A 27,809-nucleotide genomic window follows, 5' to 3' on the forward strand; every position below is an offset into this window, starting at 1 on the left:
TCATCCCCCATTTTCCCCATCCCTTCTGCCTGCCCTCCCCCTCTAACCAAGCACTTCTTTCCCCCCTAGCTCTGTTGATACCTGCATCCTCTGGCTGGTACCTGCCCCCCTGCCAGGTTTAGCCCCTGCCTTTTTGACTTCTCTTTCCCCCCCTCCCACAGCTGGCACTGCCCTGTCCTCACTTTCTTCTCCCCTTTCCTAAGGGCTGACTCTGCCCCGCTCCCTCCCCTGCTCACCTTTCCCTTGCTAAAGCCTTCATGTGAAACTTTCCCCTGCCCCAGTGGGTCTTCTGCAGCCCCTTTCCTTGGAGAGGAGATCAGCTTTTCCTCCTCTGCCAGTGTCTGCTGGCTGAATTCCTTCCTGGAGCTACTGGGCCATCTATCTGGGTCCTGGCATCGGGTTGTTACTTGTACTGGGGCTGAGGTGTTGTCTTGCATCTTCCCTCTCTTCCTGTGGATGGTCGTGTCAGCTGGAGGATGAAGGGTAGAGGTAGGATGCCAGCTCAGAGGGCTGCTGGCTGAGCTATAAGCGCCATGCGGGCGAGCGTTTGGGGGCATATCAAAGTTGCCCTGACACTGCCGTTCTCTTGTACTGGGCCTGTCAGGTCTCAGATCCTACCTCTTCTCCTGTCCACCTCTCTTGCAAGCAACTCCTTCCTCTGTTGTTGACTGGTTCCGTATTCTGAGCCATCTGTCCTGGGGAGCGACTACTGCTCCTGGCGACTCCTTCAGCTGTAGCAAAACCTTCTTTTTATGAGGTGTCTGCTGCTAACCAGGTAACTTCCTTTTGTTTTGCTAGGTTTGTTAAAAAAAATCTATCTATTTATGTGTATATATTTTAATTTGATCCGTGACCTCTTGGAAAGTCAAGGTAAAGAGGATAGGGAAAATAAGTTGTGAGGCTAAAGAAGCCTGCTGAGTTGGGTCCTAGGGTGGTATTTGGATGGGTGAAGTAATTCATGGATGCTTAAGGTAAGGGCCATAGGAATCTTCCTTTGGGATGAGTTGCGTATCTGCAAGGCTTGTAGTGTGCAGAGTGCTGCTTTTTTCAATGACCTTGAGTTTGGAGACTGAGAAACTTGGGTGCACCTAAACAGTTAGGAATTGGATTGCTTATTAAGATTGCTAATTTCAGTCCTGCTGCTTTGTGGAATTTCCTAGTGCTGATGGAGCTTTTCTGAAGGGCAGTGGTCCCCAGGTTTGAACTTTGAAGCCCATGTCTGCAGGGCACTTCTCTGTGTCCATGCATTGCTGTGTGTGTAGGGGAGGCAGGGGGGTGTGTGTAGGTGGCTCTGTGAGGGGAAAATACATTCAAGCAAAAGAGCAACTCCCCAAATCCTAGCTGCATTGGGAGCGTTCAGTATTAAAACCGACTGAATTTCTGTGTGCGTTATCAATGTTGAGGCTTTGTTTCCAGACTTAGAGCAATTGTTTTGGGAAAATTAGAAGAGCCAGCTGGGGAAAGCCAGAGAATTTTGTTACTGGCCTTCCTTCCCATAGCCAGAAGCACCCTTTGAAAGTGTACTTTTGCAGGAGCTTAAGGGGCTCTTAAGTTACTGTCAGTGTAAATACAGCCTAGCAGATTTCGAGCCCACAGCCTGCAGAAATCTGTGGCTTGTTAATTTTTGACTGCAAATTTAAAGGCCAAGTGTTGCGAAAGTTCTTTTTCTGCCTCTGGAGCTTTGCATTGCAGGAGCAGAAGAGTCCAATGAGCCAACTACAGCTAACTGCAGGTGGGGTGGTCCTCTTTATGCTTCAGGGTGTAGTTTGAGAAGAGGCTGTTACTGTGGATGAGGTGACAGCTTTAACTGGATCCCAGGTTTTTAGTCCTGTCTGGGGTATTCCAGGCAGGTTTAGAACAGTGAGGGACGAGGGAAGGTTGTCCTTGCTTGGAATTGAGCGCAGAGATGCTCTTGAAGGTTGATGGAGAAACATGCTCCAGTGTCATCTAATAAATGATCAAAAAAGGTCATGATGATCTCTTACATGTAGCCAAAATGAAGCTGCTTGTGGGATCATCACTGGTAGCAATAGTGCAGATTTATCCTAAATTGTTACTTGTCACTGGGACTTAATCCTCTCATTTCATCAAGAGTTGGTTGTGCAGGTTTAGTTAAAAGCCAGAAAACTGCCTGAATGGTTTAGGAAACAATATATCTAAAAGTCAACAGAATTTGCACAGTGGTTTTGCTGAAAGAGGAACATCCTATACCAGTTTACATGCCTTTAGTGGTAACAAGTGGACGGACTCTTTGAAGGGGCTTCATGGTTGGAAGCTTGTATGTGTCTAAGAAATTGGCGGTGTGGTTAATTCTTGTCTGATTTTTTTACATATATTTTCCAGGAGACCTACAAATCTTAGGGGATTTTATGCTTTATGCCAGGGTCAGTTTCTAATGTAATCGGAGATTGTTGATCTACGTGTACAATGGTGTGGTCAATATAGCCTTTAGTGTTAAGAGCACTTAATGCTTGTTTCATAGTAGGAGCTCTACACGTATTAACTCATGAACTAGGTAATTATCATATTCATGGTGAACGTGAGTCTGGGATTGTGACCAGTTGTGGCTAACGAACAAAGTCTGACCTGGAATGAGAATTTGGGACTTCTTAATTCTTTGTCTGTGATTTCGTGATAATTTAAGGTTGCCAAAGTCTTTGCAGCTGTGGAATACCTGTTGAGCAACAAAAAATAGCATCGTGAAAGCAAGAAAGGCTCTTAGAGTTTTCTTGGCCAAGCACGTACATGTGTTCTGGGAGACCTGTAAGCATTTGTCAACATTCAGTCGCCAAACCAAGCCCTGTCCAGGCAAGAGAGACACCTTAGGCTCATGCATTCCTGTTTGATTGTTGTTTTTTTTCCAGGACTGCCTTTTTTTTTTTTTAATGATCAAATGCTAAAAAGCATATATCAGCATCTCAGGTATACTAGACACTGAGCAATTTGCCCACATACCCTTGGATGCTGGTATTAGTATGTTTAAAGCCAGTTCTGCATCAGATGTTCTGTTTTAAACTCTGGTTTATTCCACTTTGTCAACCAAAGGGCTGATTTCATGGATGAGTTTCTTGGCCTGTATCTTTTAAGAAACAAAGTTAAGATATGTTCATCTCTTGTTGAGACCTGCTGAGTGATGATCTGTTGAGAGCACCTCTGAGTTACTGCAGCTGACAATGACCTGTCCAGAGAGTTGGGAAGTTCCATAACACATCTGTAATCCTAAAAACACTCACAGAAATAGCAAGCTCCTGTGTATTGCTGTGCTCCCCTGGCCAGTGTGTGTTTCAGAGTTCCAGAAAGTGTAAAATGCTGTGGCAGAGGAGACTTTGTTGGAGAGTAAGAGAATTTGAGTCTCTCTTAAGGAGTGGTAGGTTTTGGGGGATTGGGTGTTTGTTCCCTCTGAGCATGCTGTTCATACAGTCAAAGAGTGGATTTCTAGTGTATAAGTGGTTTTGCAGTAACTTATTTAGCAGTAAACCAGCTCGTTGGTATGGGTTATTTATGTCTGTAGAGTATGGAAGATCTGTTTCATTCCATGAACATGCATTTCTCCATGTGTGTCCTTCAGGTCATTTGGTGTCATTTCTTGCTAGATAGGAGCTGAATAAAAAAGGATCTGTTTAGAAATTAGCCACAACTAGAGGTAGGAAATCTGACAAAAATACTTCCAGGGCTCTTAAGAGAGCAGTGGGGCATTTGTCAGTTGGGAGATGACTGCCTGCTTGGCTCTGGCATGGTATTAGTCCTCTTTGGGGTCCTAAGATCAAAAGAAAACTAAACTGCCCTTAAAGAGGAAGAAAGGCAGTCCCTGCCTGGCAGGAAAGAAGATGACTTAGCCTGTTGCCACTTGGAGAGGGGCGACTGCAGACAGAGTCTGGGAATGTTGTGGGAAAGCGCCAAGAAGAGTGGAAAGCTGCAGGCAAGACTGAGGCGCTGAGATCTGCTGGAATATTGTCCCTCGTGTCTCTTGACAATGTACTTTGGGTTACTGGATCATTCACTTCTCTGGAAAAAGTTGTTTAACTGTCATCAGTCACTGGTCACAGGTTCCTGCAAAAAAGTGCTGTGTGAGGTTGGGTGGCTGGTGTGTTTAATAGGGCTGTGTGGAGGAGGAGGAAGGGAGCCTCAGGATATAATCTTGGAGGTGAGAAGATTTTGGGTTTTATACAGTAAGTACCAGAGTCCCTCATCTGAGGGGTGAGCTGCTGAGGTGTTGCAGAATGATGGAAGGTCTGTCTGCCCTGTTGCAGCTATGGATGGAGAAAACACTTGTGTATCCTGGAGGGTTTGTTTAAGGAGGCCAGTCTGTGGGGATCCAGCCCAGGAGAAGGGCAGGTGGAGGCTTGTTAGCTGGAAAGGGTGTCTGGAGAAACTGGAGGAGAGAGATCACAGATACCATTCATCCCTGCACGTTTAGTCTATCCGAACTTGAAGCTGCTTTTTGAGTTAGCAGTCCTCTCGCTTGCAGAACTTAGCAGAAAACAGTGTCTGGAAACCACGTCCTCGTGGGTGTCTCCAGCAGTGTAGCTTATTTAGCCCAGCTGGCATGTTTATGTAGAGCTGGCCTTGGGCACTAGTAGCGATGTGTCTGTCCTGGTTTCCCATGTTTCCCTCTGAGCTGCAGAGTCAGCGGGATCCACCTGCCCTCGTGCCTAGGCGCTTTGATGCAGATGCCTGCTTCCTTTCCTTCCCATCCTTGTGAGCTGTTCATAAGAGCAGTTGTTGTTGTCCCCTTACAGACTCTGTCTCCATAAACAGGCAAAACAATACCTACACTAAGCTCATGTGGAAAGGCAGAGGATGGGTATCAAAATGTGATAGCTTAATCACCCTACTACAAGAATTAGTGTGAAATACTGATGATCAAATGCAGCTACAGTGCTGTCTCTTGCTATTAAGCCTGGGATGAAGCAACTATTACGTAACGTGAGAGTGAGTGAGGTTAAAGATGCTTAAAACATGAGGTGTCTTCCTGGGCATGCATGCTAGCTTTCCTGGTCCTGCTTCCGGAGTAAAAGGAATGTGCATTACATACATACATGATGGACAAATATGTACATACTAGCTCAGTTTCAGGCTGGCCAGTGGATTCTAAGGGAGCCCCAACTTATGCACTAAAACAGATGATGGGCCCTAAAAAATGTCAGCTGATTGCTCCAACATCTGGGGGTGTGAGGTGTGCTGCTTCTGCCGCGGTGAACTCGAGATGTGTGGCAGAGGCCGCTGGCTTACTGGACACATCTGCTGCAGAAACTAGACTTGGACGGTGGTGAGTTTGACCTGCTATGAGTATGTCTGGGGTTTGAATTGGTCCTGGTGAAAGTACGGCCTCATTAGCCCTCGCTGGGCATGGACTGGGAGCAGGCTTGCCGTGCAAAGTCCTCCCATTGTCTTGACTTGCCTTGCTTTCAAGTCCTGCGCTCTCATTGTGGCAATTTTATCAATTTTGTTCTCATCATACATACAAAATGGGACTGGAATACAACAGTGAGGACTGCTTGTCTTCTGCTGTCTGCAGTAAGGATGTTCATCTTCAGAGACCTGCAAACAGCTGTGCCTTTTCTCTGTGTGTTGTATTGGAGAGATCATATGGCTACCCTAAAAATCCTGTGTAGGAGCCCACTGCAAGAAAACCCAATCTTCAGTGTGTTTGTATGGCTTTTCTGCTATCTGTAGGTCTAATGACGTTTCTGTGTTCACTGCAGAGCTGCCTAGAGGAGCCAGCTGTGTTAGGAAAGTGATCTAAACTTCCACTTTGGATGAACTTTGCTTTCTGTGAGGAAACATGAATTCTTGATACTTCCTACCCATGGGGAAATGCCTACGTATGCATGCTAACAGTTTTTTGAAAGCAAATTGAAGCTGAAGCCCAGGGCTTTGGGGAATCTCAAGTGCAGGAGCCTTGTGGTTTTGCTGTGCAGTACGGCTGCACGGCCCTGAAGTTGCTAATGGTGGAAGCCCTCACTTTGCAGCAACCTGACAGATGAACCGGTAGAGAATCAGGCAGGGTTTGTCAAAACTTCTGCCTGACCTCAGCGGAGTTATTTGTTGCTGCGTTTCTGTGAAGTGTTCTTGTTTCAATGAATCAGCGTTTCCTCATTCAAAAGAGGACTCATTTGAAAATTTTGGCTTGTTCTGCTTGTGAATGCTTTTAAAGAGAATTTAAAACTATGGGGTTACATAGGACAAAATGGGTGTTTTAAAAAAAAAAAATTTAAAGAGAACTGTAGAAATATCAAAATGGGACGGTGCAGGGCCTGCGGTATGTAAATAAGGTGAATGACATAATTTCTTAGAGAATGACTGGTCCTTTGCTAGGCAGCCTGTCCAGAGCAGGGTTGCGACAATCACTCTGCAGTGTTTTCTAGCAGGTGTAGCTAATTCTATGGGGTTTAAATTATTTAGGTTAGTGCATTAAATATGGAACTCCATTAAGAGCATGGAAAACTCTAATTTCTCTTGGAAATACAGCTTTCAATGATAGCCACTTTTCTATTGCTAATGTAATTGAGTATTCAGCTGATAGTGTCACCTGATGGTTGGCTGTTGTGATTTCTAAGGAACACTTATGCCCTTTTGGTTGGGTTGTTTTGGGTGGGGTTTTTTTGGCTGGTAATCAAATGTAGTAAATGAGAGAGAAGAGGTGGCCAAAAATATCGATGCCTTATTTATTCACAATATAATAAGTCTTGTTGCTTGTAGAGTTTGGGAAATGTGAAATTGGACATGAGTGGACATGTAATGGTGGGAGGCAAGCTGTGAAACAGGATGCTACCCTGGACTTGCCGGGTCTTTGCTGGCATAGAAACATGGCTTTTCTAGGCTGATGTAGTCCTGGAGTTCTGCTCATTGTGAATTTCCCCACAAACTGGGGATGGCCTCTTAAGTTGGATGTTCTTCAGTCTTGTGGTGTTCCTTCCCATCCCTGAGCTTCTTCAAGAAGCCTTTATACAAAACTTTTCAGTTCTTAGCCACCGCTATTTTTTGAAAATAAAGTACTTCACATTGTATATGAATGGCCTAATAAGTTTGTATGCCTGCCTTTGTTCCTTCCCTGTTCTGTCCTGCAGGTAATTAAACGCCCTTAGTGTGGATCTTTGCTCTGTTGGCATGCTTGGATGCACAGCAGCTCTTCCGATAGCTTCTTTTCGTCTGCCCCATTGCAAGAAGATGGCAAAAGCAAACATTACCAGAGACATCATCCACAGACAGATCAAGGTATGTGTTAGTCAAGTGTTTGCTTGTGTTAGGTGGAGAGCAGATGGAGAATCAGTGTTCATGCTGGATTGGGAAATACTGATGTTGTTGCCTTTACTTCTGAAAAGATCTCTGCTACTTATGTATTGATAAGCTGTATAAGAAGCTTAAGAGAACAAACGCCTAGGGCCTCTCACTATCCTTAATGAAGAGCTGGGATGAAGTATGGCATGACAGGAATACAGTCCTTCTCCCTATCAGGAGCGCGCTGTGCTAGTTTGACATCAGCAGGTCTGTTCCTTTTGAGTACAGCATTGAAGAGAGAAATATGGCTGCTTGTGTTTGGGCACCATAAAGGACCCTTAGCTAGCTTCCCTCATGAGTTTTCTGTCTGCTTCTTTATGTGTTCTCTTCGTGTGATCTTGCCATCAAAGGTATCTTCTGACTGTAGTAAAGCTAATGATTTCTGTCTCAGTCTCTTTCTGTCTCTTTTTCATTATAAAGAGTGGTGTGTCGCTTCCTTTGTGTAGGGAAAAACTTCTACGGTGGTTGGATCAGTCATCTGATGGCTGCATTTGTGAAATATCTCTTAACGTGAAAGGACTAGCTACAGCAGACACAATAGGCAATTATTGCTTGGACTCAGAGGCCTTAAATCATTTGCAGCTTTGCTGGTAATCAGCATTCACGAAAGTGGTCTGTTAGTGGCCAGAATAAGGAACTAGGAGCTTGAATGCTCACTTCACTTCGCAGTTTGGTACCAAACTTTGTATTATAAGCTTGTGATTTAATCCATGTGCAAAGACTTATTTTGCTGCTCTAACAAGGAAGGGATGGTTCTGTGGTTAGAGCATTAGCCTGGGACTTTTTCATAGTGTCTGCTCTGTTAGACTTTCATGTGTGACCTTGGGAAGATTGCAAGTCTGACAGTTCCTTGTAGGCAAAGCAATATCCTACTGCACAGACCTCACAAAGCCACTGAGGTTGCAACAGCAAGGCAATTATAACTGCAGCACCTTGCACTGGGCCTAGCAGTGTTTTGGGAATGCTAGCCATAAAAAATATGTCAAGGGATTTGAAGTTTGTAATGGAAGTTACTACAAAAAGCCTGTTCTGTTTGATTTTTTTTCCTCCAATCCCCTAGTATCTCCATTTTGTTTTCAAACAGCTTTTATTGTGTGTCTGCTCTGTGACTACTAACATGTTCCTAGTACCATTAGTGTAATTTTTGACATTAGTGTTCTCGTCTCTTCTCAAATGGTGATAACAAAGACTTAAGTTGTCTTCACCTGACTATAGCATGGCATGGGATGGGACCAAGGCTGGATCAGGTCCTAGGAAGGAATCTCCTTGGACGTTAGATGTTCCATCCAAAATATGACTTGCATTGCCTTTTTCTTTCTGCCTGCCTCTGCAGTTGGCCTTCTTTCATCGAAGCCATCTGCTAATGCATCTGTGAACCCTGTGAGATCACAGGGGAAACAACTGTCCTGCTTTTCTTCACCTTCATTTGTACTGACGCAGTTCTGTGGCAGCTGTTCTCTTCCCTGTAGAACAGGCTGTGCTGTGGTACTGCAGCTACATGCTCCCACTCCATTGCTGATGAAATAAGCCATCTCTAAAGGATGCTGTCCAGTTACGTTCCCCAATACTTTGCCCCATGGTGGTGGTGCTTTAGGACAGATTCTGTGTAATGGCAGACTTCTCCTGAGCAGCTGTGGTCTAGTACTGCAGTCCTCAGGAGTGAGTTGCTTCTGAAATGCTTGCCAAGAGATAATGACAGGCATTCCCAAGCTCTTCTCTATCTTCTGTTTCTGGCCCAAAGTAGGCAACTTATACTGTCTTAGTGTGGGCTTCTCAAACCTTGTCTTGGCTACCCATCTGCAGCCTGGCAATTAGATAAAGGTAATTTTAAACCAATTCAGGAGCAAGGGTTACAAACTGCCTACCTGGAGGTCACGCAAATGATGTCTCCCTACTACGGGACAGGTACCTGATGCTGTGGACACCCCAATACCTGGCAAGGTCCCTGCTTGATTTTTAAAGTTTTTGAATCTTCTCTTAAGGGAAAAAGGAGTGTTTTGTTTGCTGTAGTCAGGCTCTTGTTTGCTTTGTGCAGGAGAGGGGTGCACTGGGCTTCGAACGACACTATCATGTCACCGATCCATTCATTCGACGCCTGGGCTTAGAAGCAGAATTGCAGGTAAGTGGGCAGTGTTTAAAGAGCAAACTGAGCTGCTTGTTGTACAACTTCCTGCAGAAAAGACAGCATGCAGGAGTGTACGGGATTCTCTCTCTTGTATGGGATAGATACTGATTACTTAGTCCCCTAAACTGCATTAGAACTAGGAATAGCTCAGTGAGATTTTGTGTGAGCTTTCTGCATTACCTATTGCACCTACAAGACAGCCTTTAACAGGTGTGTATCAGCTAATCCCAACAGTGGTGCCTGAAGAAGGCAATTGCCAATTGTTCAGGATATTCGGCTCTAATGCTGAAGTGTGTAACATGTTGCCTAAAGAATAGGTTGTTGTATTGCTGTCTGACATGGCTTAAAAAGATCTTAAGATTATCTTGGTTTGGGGGAGGAAAGGATTCTTTTGTCCCCCCTTTTCAATCACATCTCCCATATCAGACACTACTGCATGCTCCCCAAGTCTTTCCTGGTACAGTTGTTAGTTAATTTGGAGGAAGATGGATGATATAGTCACCCAGCAGCAAGGTGCTTCTAAAAGAGTTATCAAAAGTGCATTTTCCCTGCGTTCCCAGAGAACCTGTACATGTAATTTGTCAGCCTAGCCAAGGGCTTTTGAAGCAAAGTCACCTTTCCATGTGTACAGCAGGATTTCATCTGTAGCCTCCGAGACTAAACTGCCATTTTATTCAACACTACTTTTTTTTTTATTTGTTGAATTTTGCCTTTTCTACCCCAACTGCTATAGTATATCTGTCTTTTCTGGAGGTGCTTATTTGCCATGTGGGTGTTTTTTTGCAGGGCTGGAATAAAAAAACCTGCTTGTATTGGAACAAGTTGTTATGTGTGGGGAGCTCGCTGTGTCCTTGTCTTAGAACAGCTCTGTTTGATAAGTCTGAAGTTTGTGTAATACCATCTTCCCTTTTTTTTTTCTCAGGGTCACTCTGGGTGTGTCAACTGTCTAGAATGGAATGAAAAAGGAGAGTAAGTATGTGGCTTGATTCGAGGGATCAACAAACTGATAACCCCAGGTTCTCCCAAGTGTAGGATGTAGGTCATCTTATCATAAGCAGCTGCTTCCCATTCCTAGTAAAGTGGGGCTCAAGCTCAAAGTTTTGAACTGTAGTAGAGCTCACACTTCAAAAGAAGCTTTATTTTGTTAAATATATCTGGATATTATTAGAAATGCCCCTTTAGTGAGTTCAGAAGGGAAATGGTCAGACTAAGAAGTGGAGATTGAAGGCTGCTTCTCTTCTCTTAAGTGGTATTATGGATTATAATGGATCTTTAGGATTTATCCAGCTGGTAGTGACATTTCCCCACCCCCTTCACCATGCTGTTAAAAGCTTCTGCTGGGGGACAAATATATAAGGGAGGGAGGCAGAATGTTTACCCCTTTGCCGTTTTAGAGGGAAACTGAACATAAGAGCATTTCTGTTAACCAAGTGGAATAAAGAGTATCTGCTTGAGAAATGACTAGATGGAAGGAAGAGCATATATTTCTTGATTACAAGATCCAAAGTCTGCTGTCTGATACTCTTCAGAGTTATTTACCAGTAAAAATTTCAGGTACTTGAAAGAGATCTGGCTACAAGGAAATAAGTTTAAAACAACTGATAGTTGCAGATGTCAAATTCTTTTGCTTCAAATGAAGATAGATGTACAAGGCAAACAGTGCTTTGCAATACCGTTGCCACACCCTGCACTTAAAAAGCAGTCTGTGAATCACTAAATGAGCCCTGGTTTGGGACTGCTTGGACACATCCGAAGTCCAGGAATGAATGTCTTGGCTTGGGTTTGGGGATGATGTGGAGCAGTTAATGCAGCCAGGCTAATAAGGAAAATGGAGGCCCTGCATTTTATTGTTGACCAAATGCTCCTATTGTTTTCCCCTGTGCCGTCTGAATCTGTGGTAAGCTGGTTCACTGAGCTAAACCAACGAAAAACACTCGCTTGATTTTTCTATGGAGTTGATATTTGGCTGGTTTAGCTCCCTGAACTGGCTGAATGGATTGGTGCATGGGGAGCAACAAGAACACATAGCTGAGAAAAGAGAGAGGAAGTGGGCTTCTTAGAGCTGAATTAACTTAATGGCTGTCTGTGGTCAAACCACTCTAAGAAATTGGTCACAGCTTAGAACAGAAGAATACATGATGCATACTTCTCTTCTGTGTCTTTTAGCTTGTTGGCCTCTGGCTCTGATGACCAGCATACCATTGTCTGGGATCCTCTGCACCACAAGAAACTCCTTTCTATGCACACAGGACATACTGCAAACATCTTTTCTGTCAAGGTACATGGTTAGAAGGAATGAACGGCTAACAAAATCAGTAACCTAAGCAGCAAGAGTATAGATCCTCGCTGGGAAATGTTTTCCTGCAAGCAACTCCTCCCCACCCCCCCCCCCCCAATTTAATATTTCTGATATTAGGAAAAAATTGCATTAAATCTAATCCCTGCACTTCTTAGTTTATGCAGCTCCCAGGCTTATCTCATTCTCTCTGTAAATTCAAAGGAAATGGTTGCAGCAAATTGGGATGTGTGATGAAGAGACTATTTTGTGTGCTACTGTAGCTGGTGACTCTTGAGTGTGCACACTGGCATGTGTTTAATGTCGTTAATAACATGGGTCATCCTGTGTTCATTTCTAAAGCAAGCTGCTCTGTGACCTGCCAGGACAGCTCAATGATGTCTATATGAACAGCCTCGGCACTTTCCAAGTTTGAATGTCAAATCTGTCTCTCAGTTCTTGCCGCATTCAGGCGATCGGATCCTCATCACAGGAGCTGCAGATTCCAAGGTGCATGTCCATGACTTGACTGTCAAGGAGACCATCCACATGTTTGGAGACCACACCAACAGAGTTAAGCGGATTGCCACGGCTCCCATGTGGCCTAACACCTTCTGGAGTGCAGCCGAAGATGGACTAATCAGGTACAGATCTCCAGTTGTTCTGCCATAAAAATAATTGGATTAGGATCCATTGCAGTATGTAGTATGCATAGATCTGAAGAGAGACTGTGTCTATACTACAGATCTTAAGCTAATCTCTCCCTTTCCTGAAACTGGAAGGATTCATCTTGAAATGTAGACTCCACTGATAAACACTGTCCTCAGCTCCTCTGTTTTCCTCTGCTGAAAAGGGAGACCAGGAAAGGAACAGCCATGTCAAGTGGAGGGGAGATACAACACTGAGTGATGTTTCCCTCCAGAGTCATTGAGACTCTTAAATGAGTAATGTTACTACAAGTCTGTTCCACTTTTCATATGAGCTACTTTTTGTGAGTTCATGACTTGGAGTTTAATTTGGAACTTGAATAAATCTGTGCGCATTATAGAGCTGGTTTTAATGGTTATCCTGATGTTGAGGCCTAGTATATTGAACTGAGATCCTTCCAGTAACCTGTGGCACAAACGACTGTTAATGTCATTAGTGTAATCTCTTCATGCACAAGCCAGATAATTAAGTGTAGGTCACTACTGAGCACTATAAATGTGCTGCTTTGAGTGGTCTTCAGTTTGGTCACTGTGGAAAGCTAACCTCTCTCTTATTGCTGCTTCTGTTATCTAGTGACATGGATTGCCTGACTCTTTCTTCCCTTTGCAGACAGTACGATCTGCGAGAGAACAGCAAACGTTCAGAAGTCCTGATAGACCTGACAGAGTACTGCGGGCAGCTGGTGGAGGCCAAATGCCTGACGGTCAACCCCCAAGATAACAACTACTTAGCAGTAGGGGCAAGTGGACCCTTTGTGCGCCTCTACGACATACGCATGATCCACAACCACAGGTAATGGCAACTGGCTTTTCTGAGCCTTCTGGGCAGACGTGAGTGGTACAGAAATCTCGTCAAGGCTCTGGTGGGAAGGGGGAGTTGCAATGATCTGGCACTTGGGTGTCTCACTGTGAAGTTTTTACCAGTGTTTTCTATCATCCCTCAGTATTTTTGATCTGTGTGAGTACACTGGGGTGGTGTACTGAGGCAGGCTTCTGACTGCACAGCTGTATAGGCATGAGGCCTTGCCCTCGTGGTGAACAAGAAGTGTCAGAGCAGATCAGGCTTCCAGCAGTTGAATGCTGTGAATATAAGACTGTTCTTCTTTCTGGCTAGAAAAAGCATGAAGCAGAGTCCTTCAGCTGGAGTACACACATTCTGCGACCGACAGAAACCCCTCCCGGATGGTGCGGCACAGTACTACGTGGCAGGTATTGGGACCTGTGCTGGGGGTGACTGATGGGACTTTTACTTAATGCCTGACAAAGCGGAGTTCTACCCATCACACAAAAAAACACTGCTGGGAAGAGTTCTCTGATACAGGGGAATGTTCCATGGAATTGCAGTTTATTTCACTTCTATGCTGTGAATTCTTGCTTATGTTACCTGCCCACTTTCCCTGATTTGGCAGTGGTGTTGGGTGAAGCTGGCCTTACTTCTTCTTGTCTAGCGTAAATGTCTTTTTGTCACTTTTATTGGAAAGTCAAGGATTGGATAACCTGGGCGCTATAGGCTTTCTCCTGGAACTGGTCCCAGCCAGGCTGCTGTTCAAAATCTTTTTGGCACAGAAATGGCTTCTCCTCATCCTGCAGATGAAGAATCAGCGATGCAGCATCTGGGCAATCCAGATGACGTTCTTCTCTAGTGCTCATTATTTACTATCTTTTTTCCCCAAATGGCTGGGTTTTTTAAAAGTATCTTAGACCAGCACGTTCAGCAGACCAGTTTTGACAGTCTTGCTTCTGATGAGTCCCGCTAGAGGATTTCTTAGGTCCCCTGAATTGGTCATGTAACACATCTGCTGTCTGAAGCAAAAGAACCTGTGTGTGAGCTGAATGTTTAGGAGCCTTGGTTTGGTTGTGCTAAGGGCTTTATTAAGGAAACCTGATCAGAGGGTTGAAGATGGAGGTATTTGTTGGCAGATGGCCACAAATCACAGAAGCCAAATCCATTGTGAACCCCTAAAACTGAGATTTGCTGGGTTCTGTGGACTTCATTGTTAGCAAGCTAGTTATAATCCAGTCTTCTCTTCATATGGAGATAGCCTTGCAGAATTGGTATCTAGAACTTGTAAAAAGGCAGCTATGCACATCTATGTGTTTTGATGGCTGATGGAAGGATTCAATAAACAGCAGTAGGAAATGGAAAATCACCTAGGTGCATGCTCTTCATGACATTGCTCTCCTAACAACCCCTTGTAAAAGGGGGCAGCTGGGGTAGGACAAAGACAACGGTTACTATTTATGCTAATACGTATGGACCCCTGCTCTCCACAGGGCACCTTCCAGTGAAGCTTCCGGACTACAACAACCGGCTGAGAGTTCTGGTGGCCACATACGTCACCTTCAGTCCTGATGGCACTGAGCTCTTAGTCAACATGGGAGGGGAGCAGGTAAGAAGACAGCTAAAGTTAGACAGAAAGCTTTACATTCGGTTGTGCTTGTTGGGTGACCATACGTTGTTGTGCATTCTTGAAAACGAGTATAGCGACTTCTCTGTGGGTACTATAATTGATTTTAAACTGCTTTCTGATTCATTCAGACTAAATGCTTGGTATTAGGGATTTATTTGTTATGCTACCACTGATCAAACTTGAACTGCATTCTGTTCTGGTTTTCCAATTCACATTTCATTCTCTGGAAGAGGAAAAAACAAGTTCTGGAACTGACCTTTGCTGACCTAGAAAAGATTTCATAACTCATTCTTGAAACATCAAACTGCTTCTGTAATAGAATCTAGTGGATAAGGAACTTAAAGAAGCACAGGCCTTCACCTGGAATATTGATTGCTTTAATTTGAAGCACTGGGTGATATTCATGGATCTTTTGTAAAGCCAATCGGTGAAATGAGAAAATCCTCCTGACAGCATTAATCAGCATGGATTAAGCAGGAACTTTGCTTGTGGGCAGGTTACTCTGTGGTTGTCCTCTACATATCTCTTTCTCACACGTGCACTCATTCCCTTTAAGAGAAGGTGCTGAGTTAGATGATTGGAGGTCTGATCTGGGCTGTCAATACCTGTAACAGTACAGTTTTAAATTAGGGCTTTGCAGGGCTGCTTTCGAAGTTTCTCAGGAAATCCTGGTTTCATCTTAGAGAGACTTTGCCTTGGTTTAGTGTACCGCCTCTTTTCTGTCAATAAATGTTTGATTTCTTTGTGATCACTGTGTTAATTAAGTAGTTAAAATATCTTACTGGAGTTGAAGCTTTTTGAGCAGGTTGGTTTGTGGTCAGGTCATCTTTTAAGTTCTGTAGGTGTGGAGAGGGCTTTCTTATCTCTTAAGACAAGGCTCCTATTTCTTAGCATTATTCTTTCTGAACCCAGTGCTGGAATGGAACACGCCAGTGGTACTGCTGTCATCCTGTGTGTTCCTGTCTATAAACAAGATTCCTAGTTAGAAAATTGGAAATAGAAAAACACAAACATGGAACCATATACCCATCTAGCCCTGTTTTATTTCTGTGACTTGAGCATCTACGTTTCACTGACTTTTTTTGTCTCATTCTTCATTCCTTAGGTCTACTTGTTTGATCTAACATACAAACAGCGACCATACACTTTTCTCCTCCCAAAGAAGTGCCATACTTCAGGGGGTAAGTGTGATGCTGTCGTGGAAGTCAGTGGAAGGCAGAGTGAAATTACGTACTACACAGCTCTTTTTTTCAGGGTGCAGCCCAGTCTGGGCAGGAAATAGGAAAATGAAGTAGGGCATGGCTGTTACTGGGCTGTTTCTGCAGTGCAGTTCATACACCAAGTTCTAAAACCCTTCTACAGAGTGACAATACATGTGTCTTGAGAGGAGAAGCAAGCTGTTGAGAGGTCTATGCATGTGAACCAAGGAGAATGCTTAAAGCTGTGCATAAAGGATAAAGTAGACTTCATAGAGTGGTTGAGGTCCTGGAATCCTGCCTTCAGCTAAGGGGGAAAACTTTGTGGACAGGTGTGGAATTAGTAGATATTTTTTAAACTTACTAGTAAAATGTAGAATACATCTGTTAACCCCTTATGTACCCATTAAGAAGGAGACAGAACAATCTTTTCCCTAGTCTAAGAATCTGGCCTGGCACTAATATCCCTCCTGGTGGTGAGATAGTTGAATCAAAGTCATTTATTTGATGAGTAAGTATATCCAAAAGCCTTTTTATTCTTGGCCCTGTCTCTTACAGGGCCTGTTTGTACACAGAAGTTGCAGACAGTACACAGTGGATTGGCTATAATGCTATTCCCTGGGCAGAGGCTGACTCTTATCAGGGAGTGTTCCCTGCTCAGCCCCTTCCCTGTTCTCAGAGCACTCTGGCAGAGTTTGATCTGTGTACTCAGTGCGCCTTAGGCCTTAATCTAACACTCACATCCTGGTAGCAAATATAGGCCCTGCCTGCCTTTCTCTTCAGTCTTGAATGCATGTGGGTGATCTGTGCTGTGGTATCTGGTGAGGTCACGCTTTTAATGGCAGGACAGCGTTTGAACAGGCTCACAGTGGTGCAGTTGCTGCAAACGCTCCACCCTGTTGGGCACAGAAAGTTCAGGCAAAGGCTGTGAAAAGGTGGTATCAGTACAAAGGCTGAACTTCGTGTGCATGCATGTCTCTACACACTGAAATCTCTGAGCAGTTCAGTAGACTGGTTGGACAGTGTCCCCAGTTTCCCAACCTGTGAAATGGCTGCAGGAGCACTTCCAGCTGCAACATAAATGCAGTTTGTAAAAATCTAAGCTGAATGTTTTCTATGGAAATGGCAGATGATGTGGCTGCACGACCTTCAGAGGATTACTTCAGCTTGTAATGGCTCCTTGAGCAGTAGGGTAAGAAAAGAACAAAAGGAAGAAAGCATCTGGAATTCCTTTACTGGATTCCTCCAGTGGTTCTACTCATCCTCCTTGTTCTATTAAATGTTCAACAACTTAGCTCTATGATTCTTTATCTGAGTGAATCTGGTGATCAGTCCGGTACTCTGATTATGGCCTAGACTCAGTCTGAAGGCAGTTCAATTCAAGCTGCCCTCTGTGTGTGTGTGTGTATACTTAGTTCTATGTGTATCTAGTTTTCTGTTCTAGAGTTGTATTGTGAAGGATACTGCGGAGATTTTGTAGTAAATGTAAGAAGGCAAATCAAATCCAGGTGGCTGGAGGAGGTGGGGCATGTGGAATCATGGAAGTTTTACTTCTGCTCTGAATGGGGCTGTGGCATTGGCTTGACTCCACTGTAAAATAAAACCCTTAAGCTTCAGATGTTAGTTTGTGTAATCTACATTGATACTTAGCATGGATTTTCTCCCCCCCCCCCAACTTTCAGAAGTGCAGAATGGAAAAACCTCTACCAATGGAGTGTCAAATGGCATCCATCTCCACAGCAATGGCTTCCGCTTGTCTGAAGGAAGAGCACATGTGAGGTAAAGGGACAGCTCTACCTGCATGAAAGCTTGACTGTCAAGTGGCCTCTGTCCTAGGAGCTGTATTTGCTTCTGGTGTGGGGGCTATGAACAAGTCAGATCAGGCAAGAGCGTCCTGGGAGAAACGTTGTCCGTGAAGTTTTTTTTTCCCCTTTTACAGTGAATTACTATGGACAAAACTAAGAAATTACTTTTCAGGCCTGGAAGTAAGGTATTCTTAGTTGTCCTGAGTGGTTGTTACTTCCCAATCTGCAGGAACTGTGTCTTGATAAATAGGAGAGGCTGTCAGGTTGAAAGAGCCTTGCTTCCCTTTGCCAATTTTTTGGGCACCTGCCTGCTGCAAACTGAACTAAAGCAGCCAAAATTGCTTCACGACAATGACGCTGGAGTCATTACTCCTGCAGTCTGCATGTGAGCTAGGAATGGATGGAGAGCCCTCTTCTGTTGTTCCTACTGCTTGCTTTCCTTAAGAGCAAAATGCAGTTGGGGCGAAGCAGAATCAGGCTTGAAGCACATCTTGCTGACTGTATTTCCTCCAGCTGATGAGACATAGTTAAAAGTCAAGACACAGTTGCTTAATACCATATATGGGTAGTCTAGGTTCCACCAAAGTCACTTTGTTGAATGTTTTCAGCTTGTTTCCTCTAGATGGCCCCTCCACCACGGCAGCAGAGATGTTGGCTGGAATTTGGGGTTGCTGAGCATGGGCCTTGTGCAGCCCTGTGAACTCGGATGCTTGGTTTCCTTCTGAATTTGCGTTCTGTTATGCGTTGCTAAAAAAGGATTGGAAATGTTGTTTATGCAGTCAAAGCAAAGATATATTGGTGAAGTCTGAAGGATTAGATGCTTAAAATACCTACTGTTCAATTTTGAGTATGGGTCGGTATATAAAGAAAAGATGGAAACAGTCAAATGATAGTCAAAAAGAAACCTTCTTCTTAAATTCAGGTTATTCTGGTTCAGGGTCTCTTCTCCCTTTTTCTGAAACTTCTGGTATTAGCTAATGCTTGCTGGGACTTGCTAAGCTAGAACAAAACACTGCAGATTTTTAACTGGAGTTAACAGAGCATTAGCATGTGAGACTTACCTGTGCTCCTTTCTTTCCCTTCAGTCCCCAAGTGGAGCTACCTCCATATCTGGAGAGAATCAAGCAGCAAGCCAATGAGGCCTTTGCTTGCCAGCTGTGGACTCAAGCCATTCAGCTATACAGCAAAGCAGTCCAGAAAGCCCCCAACAATGCCATGCTGTATGGAAACAGAGCTGCTGCCTACATGAAGCGCAAGTGGTAAGGAAGCAGAGAATATTAGAGAATTTAGTGTCACAGGCACTGCTGGTGTCTGACGTCCGAGTACCACAGATACCTTGTTGTCCACTGCAAAGCACCTGGCTTCTCTAGATGCAGAGCAGGGTTGGGGTTATTGGATCAAGCTGTAAGTGGGTCACCTCTGGTACAGAACAAGGGGATTGCACAGCAGCATGTGTCGGAGAAATTACAGCCACAGATACCACACAGGCAAGCACAGCTGGTAGTAGCTCATCATTTTGCCTACTGGCATGCTGAGTAATGTTCCGTTCCTTTCCTGTTTAAAAAGACACCAAAAATCCACTTCTGAGTAACAGCGTTATGAGTGTCTCTAAGGGTGTTTGTGTTTCTTTGGGTAATTCTGATCTGCATTAGAGTATGGCTCTAAATCTGCTGTCAGCAGATGAGGTAATGGTTACTATGCTTTATAACTTCATATCTCATGGTATAAGATTGTTGTAGGACTGCCTGGAGTTGCTTTGGTTGCTGCTTTATCCAAGTAACTAGTACTGCAGATAGTCAGACATGACCTGGTGGTTCCCATGTCACCCCAGCTAACCCACATTCCCCTTGGCTGGAAGCAAACCTCTCTGAGGGATCTGGGGAGGTGGCAACTGGTGCCTCAGAGTCTGGGGGAGGTTCTGCTTGATTGTTGCAAAATGTGCTGTAGCCTCTGCAGTAGGTAATGTCTTCTCTGACCAATAGCCAAAGCTGCATCTGCAAGATACAGCTGAGTTATTTCAGTATCTGTCCCCTTGAGCAGAGTAAGACTGAGTAGCATGACTTGCCATTAACATATTTAAAATAGCTGTGGTCCTTCATCTACATTTGCTTTGTGAGGATATCCTTCTCCTCTCCCTGCTGAAATCCCCAGTATGAATTCTCCTATCTTCTTGCCAAGATAAAGAGCAGCCAGCAGTTGTTGTGACTGTTGGTAACTGGCCTACTGGCTGTTTTGCAATAGCAGAGATTTGGGAGCTGCCTCAAAAAGACCTCAGTGTTCAGAGGGAGAAGAACAATAGGTTGGGATTAAGGAATGGAAGACAGAAGCTGAGTGCTGATCTCATGAATGACATTTTTCTTATAGGAATCGTTTTTCCCGAAGGATGTTGGCAGATCTGAACCTTTCTGTGTGTCAGCTAGTGCTTTGCTACAGTTTTCGGTAGCAGGAAGATGTGAAAATATATGCACAGTGGGTTTCTGTGGCATGCAATGATTAGAATTTAAATAATACTGAGCTGATATCTTCTCAGGTGCAGAAAAGACAGGGTACTTTTCTGCTAGAAACAGCTACTGGTGTATGGTAGAAGGTGGCTGGGATGTCACTGAGAAGGAGGATGAAGCAGTTGGACAGTGACCCACACTGAACCATCATGTGTCTTCACGTTCGGAGCAGGAACAGCTATAGGCCACCCTGCAGAATAGTGCAGGTCTTGCTTTGGCCTTGTTCTCTGAGTAACAGAGAGCTCTAGAAAAAAGGAAGGTCTGTAATTTCCTAGCCTCCCCTTGCTCATATCCCTTAAGATGCTACTCATACTCTGCAGCACTTCTAAGGCTGTCCTTTTAAAATTTGCTCATAAGAGCCAACTGCCTCACTCTCCAGATTGCTTTTAGCAGTCTGTGTTGACAGTACTTAGCTGATTTCTAGTTAGACCATTTTTGTACAAGCTGAGTCAAACCTGTAACAATGGGAGAAGTCAGTGCCTGCTTTACATCTCAATGTTTACATTTTCACACCAGTCTATTGGGCTGTCTGACGCTGGTAGTTGAGGGTGAAGGATTTTTGAGGGTGGCAAAGCAGCTAATAGCCATCAGCTCTGAAAATGCGAGACACATACAGGTAACTTGCATTCCCTCTTTCTTTGAATAAAAGTGGCCTGATGCTGTGCATCCAGCCTTCTGGATTGACACAGACACAGTGCTGCAAAGACAGCCCTCAAGAACCATGTTTCTTCTGCTCTGCTGCAGATCTCATGGACAAGGCACTCCACCTTCTGTACTGTGCTAGCAAGCTGTAATATGTGGCCAATATCCTTCTAGATGGGAGGGAGCAATAGGATGAATGGTTTGCAGAACATGCTTGTGGCACTGAATAAGCGCTGCTTAGCATGTAACCCAAAGATTTGGAGCTCCCCTTAATGAGTAGAGATCCAGGAGCACCTCTTCTCTGACAAAGGCTCCACATGATCTACAGCTGTCACCCTGTGGAAGGTACAGGGCAATTCACCCCCTTCCCCTTGGGGCTGTTTCAGACTTTGGTAGGTGCAGTGCACATAGGTTACAGGTGTGAAACATTTTTTTTTTTTTTTTTTTATTATTATTAGCTGTCACATGGAGACTCAGCACTCTCTTAAGGCAGATTGTGGTGCCTCTGAACAGTTTAGGCTTGATGGTGGTACACCAGGCATGTCAGTCCTGGCTGACTTCTCAGCCTCTGTCAGTCTGAACTGAATACCAGCATGCAAGGCTTGTCAAGTCTCTCCTGCTTCCAGAGCACAAACAGAGGCATTCTTATTGCACAGCCATGGAGCTTAGGGAAATCAAGCGTAGTCTTCAGTAACTGTAAATAGGATATAAATATCCATTATGATACCAGTCTGCTATAATGCTTATTTCTAAAACTTAAAGGTTTTTCTTATAAAGGTGAGAAAAGACTACTGCTTTAGATATTTGTCCATCAGGGCTATGAAGTGTGGTGGTTCTGTAGCTCCTTCTTGAGGGCTACAAGTGGCTGTGACTGTGGGCAGGGAAACATGCTGCCACGCTGTGCGTCCACAAAGGGGCACGCGTGAGCTGCTGTGTTCCGAGGAGACCCTACTCGCCTTGCAGGAGAGGCCTTGTGTCTGCTTGGCCAGAGGGCTTGTGCATCCTCCATCTTCAAAGGACTTCCCTAAATGTGTTCTATCAGTGAGCTCTGCTCTGTCGGATTTAAAATGGCAGGTCAAGACTTGCTGGGCTTCCCTGTGTGGTCACATTACAGGGCTGCCTGTATACGTGTGGAGGTGCATTCAAGAAGCTGGGCTTGGTCAGATGGTGCCCCTGGGAAACAGCAAATGCTATTAGTATATGAGCTTGTGGGGTGTCTGCTTGCATAAAGAGAGCTGGAAACAAGCAGCTTTGGAGTGAAACGAGGGCTGGGAAACAGCAGTGGAAAATGTGTACTGTTTCTGCTTGGGCTATCTAATCCACCACTCCCTTTTCTTCAGGGATGGGGACCATTATGATGCTTTAAGAGACTGCTTGAAGGCCATATCCTTGAATCCATGCCACCTGAAGGCCCATTTCCGTCTTGCCCGCTGTCTCTTTGAACTCAAGTACGTGGCAGAAGCACTGGAGTGTCTGGATGACTTTAAAGGGAAGTTCCCAGAACAAGCACATAGCAGTGCCTGCGATGCATTAGACAGAGACATCAATGCAGCCCTCTTCTCCAAGAGTGATAATGGTGAGTGCCAGTGTTTGGTGTGGTTCTTCAAGTTTATATTAAAATCTAATGATCAGACAAGGAATTTTCTCTTTAAACCGCCCCTCTAAAGTAAAGCTCTAACTTCTGAGAGAGATTGATTGTTACCGTGCACAAAAACTGGCCTGGGCAAGTTCTTTCCTTGTGCCTAGTCCTGGTTTGCTCCTGAGCAAGAGTATGGTAAAAGGAGTCTGATGTACCCAGGAGATAATCTGGAAGGAAGCTTGTGCTTCTAAGCCCTGCTCCCTACTGGAATTGTCCTTAACTCTTCTCTAAAGCTGTTGGGGTCTCCTAGAGTGCTTTCTGTTTGCTGAGAACATGTTCCTCTCCAAATTGTGATGAGGGAAATCTGTTGTCTTTCCAGCTGAAGACAAGAAAGGGGGTGGCCCCATCCGGCTGCGAGCCACAGGCCGCAAGGATTCCATCTCAGAGGATGAGATGGTGCTGAGGGAGCGCAGCTACGACTACAAATTCCGATATTGCGGCCACTGTAACACTACTACAGACATCAAAGAGGCCAATTTCTTTGGCAGGTATGTTGGCAGAGCGTAATAGGGATGCAGGACAGGAGTGTGAGCAGCAGCAGAATGCTGTCTTCCATTGGATAAAGCCTCATGCATAGCCCCATGTAACTGTTCATAAAATGATGCTGACACTGGTTTTCAGGGTTGAAAAAGATGGCGGAAACCCTCCTCCTTGTGTGGCTGCATGAATAGCTGGTTCAGTAGCAGATCCATGGAGGACCCAGTTGGGCTAGCATTTCAGAAAAGCCATTTGGGATTGAAAACATGAATCCTGGGGATGGAGGGAGCCAACACAGAAAGCTTTATCTGGATCCATAAGCGTGAGGGGTGGCAGCCTACTGATTATAGAAGCCAACTGAGATTCTCATGTCTGCTAGAGACTAGCTTTGACTCTGAGCTGTGATCTCCAGTCTCTGCTCCTCTCACCCTAGCAACGCACAGTACATAGTCAGTGGGTCAGATGACGGCTCCTTCTTCATCTGGGAGAAAGAAACCACCAACCTTGTTAGAGTGCTGCAGGGAGACGAGTCGATTGTGAATTGTCTCCAGCCTCATCCCAGTTACTGCTTCCTGGCTACCAGCGGCATTGACCCAGTTGTACGACTGTGGAATCCTAGGCCAGAGGTAAGAGCCACAGTAAAAGACTGTCTTGTCGTGAGATGTAACTCACTCAGCTGGTCTTTCCTGTTGGGATCTCTTGAGAGTTGCAGCAGCAGTAACAGCCCCTGTTTGGTCCTAGCACTGCCTTGCTGAGTTCTTTCCCTTCTTGTCTTGCAGAGTGAAACCCTTAATGGGCGCGTGGTAGTGGACATGGAAGGTGCTTCCCAAGCTAACCAGAGACGAATGAATGCAGACCCGCTGGAGGTGATGTTGCTGAACATGGGGTACCGGATTACAGGACTGACCAGTGGTGGGGCTGGAGGCTCAGATGATGAAGACAGCTCGGAGGGGCAAGTCCAGTGCCGGCCCAGCTAAAACAGAACTGCCTCTCCTTCCTCTAATTGTTTGGCTGAAAGGGAACCTAGTTTCCTTGGTCCTGAACTTTCTCTGATGAATGACTGCACTGTTTCGCACTATGCACAGAGTAGGACAAGCTGGCAGGGGCAGGAGCGGCCGTCTCTTTAAAACATCATCACCACCTCCTCCTTCTCCCGTCACGCTACTGAGCAGCATGTCAGTGCAGTCTGAGGTTTGCCTTTAGTGGAATTTAGTCCCAACAGGGGTCTTTGAGTTGTCTGTAAGCAGTGTAAGCTGGTGAATTTTTTTCCAGAGCTGCTGTATGATCTGGTATAGAGGGATGTTGCCTGCATTCATGCATTTGGAGAGAGGATGTTAAATTCCTGAATAAAATACAAACCTAGGGCGCAGGGGTTATGGAATGAATTTACTGCAGTGATCTTGGTCTTGAAAGCTTGACTCTGCTTTTGTGCTACCAGTCTGTCTAGAGGCCCCTGGTTTAGGGTTGTTGGCCATGAAACACCTGTTTTGTCCCATAACATCTTTCTTCTGGCTTCCATCTCTTAACACGTTGTCACCAGATGTAGCTGTGTTGTATTAAGGACTGGATATTGCCTGTCTTGTCCCTGGGCATCTGTCTTAGTTGCTCAATCAGTGAAGGCACTGAGTATGTGCAGGTCAACAGGGCAGGATGTGCTTGCCCAGCTCTGATACTTTCTTCTGTGGTCTGTGAACCCACGGAGAAAGGTGACAGCAATGGGAGCAGGTTTGATCAGAGACCTAGGGCTCACGTAGCTAAAGCTACTGGGGAAAGGGGCTGGTAACAGCACTCTTTCAGAGCTTCTCTCTCCATTTCCCAGAATGTGCGTAGCTCTATTCACCTTCTGCTCTCTAAGTCACCTGTGTTGGAGCTGAGAATGTTGCCACCATGTATACGTTGCAACTAAAGGTTTGAGCTTTTAGGAAGCAGCATTTTTGTGCAGTCAGCTGCTCTGTCTTGGCTAAGGTGGGCCTTCTTTGCCTCATTGTTGGTATAACATCTGATGGATTAGTGGTCCTCTCAGGAACCCTCGTTCCTCTTCCCGCTCTCCACACACTGACTCTGGCTGCAAAGCCCAGAGTACAGCTAGAAATGCAGCACTGTACTTCCATCCCTTCCCCTCTCATGTAACATGCAGCCCTGTTTTTCCCTCTTGCAGTTGCCAAATGCTAAATATCAAATAGATCTTACACAGCTGTGCTACAACCGAATCCGAAGAGGTTGTTTTTTCTAGGACTATCAACTAAGACCAAAGAGCCCCTGGAGATCCTAACTGCTCTGCGCTGTCTCGTATCTCTTACTGCTGAAGGTCTGAACATGCTAGCCTTGGTCCCAGGGGTGTGAGATGTGTGTCTGGGAGTGTGTGCGCATGTGTGTATGCTGCATTAGGGCTGTTCTTCCATGTGGTGCAATCCCTGGTCTTCCTGTTCCTGCTGTGGAAAGATGAGAGGCCTCCCTTTCCTTCTCTGGCTGCTTCTGGCTGCCAGGCATTGATGAGAGAGACTGCGCAGTGCTGGCTGATCAAGGTAACTGGCTTCCTCTCCCTTCCAGAACAGTCTTTATGAGATGAGTGAGCCTTGTGCAGGAGGGAGAGAGGTCACAGTCTCGTAGCTGGCAGCATCTCTCCAAGGACAATGTTCCCTGCATAGAGAGATCCCCCACACTCCCCTTGTAATCGCAGTGGAGCTAACTGGGACCTGATCTCTGCCCCTCAGACAAAGATGTCCATCTGCTCGTTCACACGTGGGTGAAACTGAGCCTTGGCGAACCCGGGCTTGTGGGAGCATGCCCCTCACTGCCCAGAAACGACTGGCTACCCTTGTGCTCTGCTGAGCTGTGATGGCAGACTCGCGCTCCATCTTCTCCTGCTGAAGCAGAGCTCTCCTGGGACAGATTGTCACTTGGCTGCTGAGGGCATGTTTGCTTGTTCTCATTGCAGTACCAGTGCATTAGATGTGACTGCTTGCTCAGTTTACCTGTTTGGTTGTGTACAAGCTCCCACACCCCAGGTGTACCCCGGCACTCAATGCTCTTCAAAACCCAGAGACAGCAGAAAATTCTTCTCACTTGGGTGGCTTTTTGACATGGTCTGGCCTTTTCTTCTTTTTTTTTTTTTTTGCTTAAGGCTTTCCTACTAGACGCATCCTCTTTTTTTTTTTCTCTCTTCTCCTCCCACTCAAACTTTTTTTTTCAGCTTTCAGTAGACAATGTCTGCAGACTTTGATTTTTAAACTGGGAGGCTGAGATAGAAAGCTCTGAAGAGAACAGACCTCTCCCTCCCCATTCACCTTTTGCTGTGGCAGCTATTTTTTGTTGTTTTTACCCTTGTGAGACAGTGCAGCTCTTTTACCTGCTAGTTGCAGTGTGAAAGCTACAAGATTCCCTGCCTCTGCAGTGGATTGCTTTTTTTAATGGCTGCTTTGGTTAAAAAAAGATAAATAATAATGGGAGAGAAGGAGAGAGAAAAATCTTTCTGCTTCTAGCCCCTTTTCCCCTTGTCGTGGGCAGATTACCTGCTTTGTTGCTTGTTAATGAGGAATTTGTATTTATTGGTGAAGGAAGAAACATGCTGGGGAAGTAGGGAAAAGATGTTGCTTTATTGACCTCTGCTGTTTACTTCAACCCCCTCTTTGGGAAAGCTTCTTCCTGCTCTTTCTGGTTAACTCTTTCTAGCCTGGGACATGCAGGGATGCCTCTTTTATTTTTGTATTCTAGCAATGGGCTCTCCGTTAGGAGACTCTAGGATTCTCTTAGTGTTGCAGTGATCATTGCTTCTCGCTTTTTCAAGTACTAAAGATGATCATCTCGTAAACTTTGCCCCTGCAGTTGTAGAGGTAACACACAAGCCTTACTGCCCTCATTAGAAGGAGCAGAAAACTTGTTTCTCTGGTCCCTGGAAGAGAAAGGGTTAAGCAATTAAACAGTTCTTTGTTCTAGTTCTTTCTTGGTGTCATTTTGTTTGGGGGATTGTTCTGGCTTTGTTCAACCTTTCTCCTCTATGGAGGTGGACAAGCGTGGGTGGGGGGGTGGCCTGGTTGGGCTGGATGTTGTCTATTCAACAGTGCTGCTTCTTGGAGAATAGATGCCCCAGTAAACTTGAGTGGGAAGGGGGCTGGGGAGCCCAAAACATGGCTTGTAAGCTGTGGCGGCTACTAAGTTAGTGCTGATGTTAGTTTGTGGAGATGTGGGAACTCAGATCTATCAGTGGACCAAGGGCTGGGGCTGTGTTTGGGAGCAGAGTCTGCCTCTGGCTTGGTTTAGAGCTAAAGCTGCAAACGTTGGAGTGAGGATGAGAATGGCTGCCTGGGGCTTGCTGGAGAAGAGAGAAGTGATGCACACGTCTTACAGAAAGATGAATGGTGCTGTAATGGAGTTAGTTTCTCTGAATTACGTTTTGTCAGGGTGGGGAGTAAAATTGATAAAATCCTCATTGAGCTCCTGCTGAACCCAAGGGTTAGAGGTGAGTGAGGGGGAGGCAAAAAGCTGTGTAGGGAAAATTAACCCATACTTGCCTTTTAGCTCTTAAACAGTAAATAGCCTCTTGCCCTGAGAAGCAGAGCCCTGGTGGCTTAGGCTGTGGGGCAGACCCAAGGTCACCTGCCTGAGTCACCATGTTACTGACCGATCTTCTGAGACCTTTCCGCTGTCAGAAACAGCGCACTTACTGCCTTAAAGTGTCTCACACTCAGCGTGGTGTGTTGGACATCAACATTTAGACCCAGAGATGATCCCTTGCTAAAGGATATCACAA

General features: G+C 45.2%; 1 protein-coding gene across 3 annotated transcripts in view; it reads left to right on the top strand.

The window, feature by feature from the left end:
- Positions 1–26,994, top strand: part of WDTC1 (WD and tetratricopeptide repeats 1) — a 27,719-nt gene extending 725 nt beyond the window's left edge. For 2 of the 3 annotated variants that reach the window (XM_010576167.1, XM_010576166.1), the window contains exons 2-16: positions 7,071–7,218; positions 9,317–9,400; positions 10,329–10,375; positions 11,573–11,684; positions 12,138–12,325; positions 12,999–13,181; positions 13,503–13,597; positions 14,663–14,778; positions 15,905–15,980; positions 17,678–17,774; positions 18,886–19,059; positions 22,284–22,519; positions 22,902–23,070; positions 23,493–23,685; positions 23,839–26,994. In XM_010576167.1, the coding sequence (XP_010574469.1) occupies positions 7,111–7,218; positions 9,317–9,400; positions 10,329–10,375; positions 11,573–11,684; positions 12,138–12,325; positions 12,999–13,181; positions 13,503–13,597; positions 14,663–14,778; positions 15,905–15,980; positions 17,678–17,774; positions 18,886–19,059; positions 22,284–22,519; positions 22,902–23,070; positions 23,493–23,685; positions 23,839–24,036 (2,076 nt within the window). In that variant the 5' untranslated portion in view covers positions 7,071–7,110 and the 3' untranslated portion in view covers positions 24,037–26,994. Of the gene's footprint in view, positions 1–111; positions 776–7,070; positions 7,219–9,316; positions 9,401–10,328; positions 10,376–11,572; positions 11,685–12,137; positions 12,326–12,998; positions 13,182–13,502; positions 13,598–14,662; positions 14,779–15,904; positions 15,981–17,677; positions 17,775–18,885; positions 19,060–22,283; positions 22,520–22,901; positions 23,071–23,492; positions 23,686–23,838 lie in introns of those variants that run through there. The other variant, XM_010576168.1, reaches the window with a different exon arrangement.
- Positions 26,995–27,809: the final 815 nt, after the last annotated feature.

This window comes from Haliaeetus leucocephalus, unplaced genomic scaffold (genome assembly GCF_000737465.1).
Source record: "Haliaeetus leucocephalus isolate CR32 unplaced genomic scaffold, Haliaeetus_leucocephalus-4.0 Scaffold517, whole genome shotgun sequence".
Lineage (NCBI taxonomy): Eukaryota > Metazoa > Chordata > Aves > Accipitriformes > Accipitridae > Haliaeetus > Haliaeetus leucocephalus.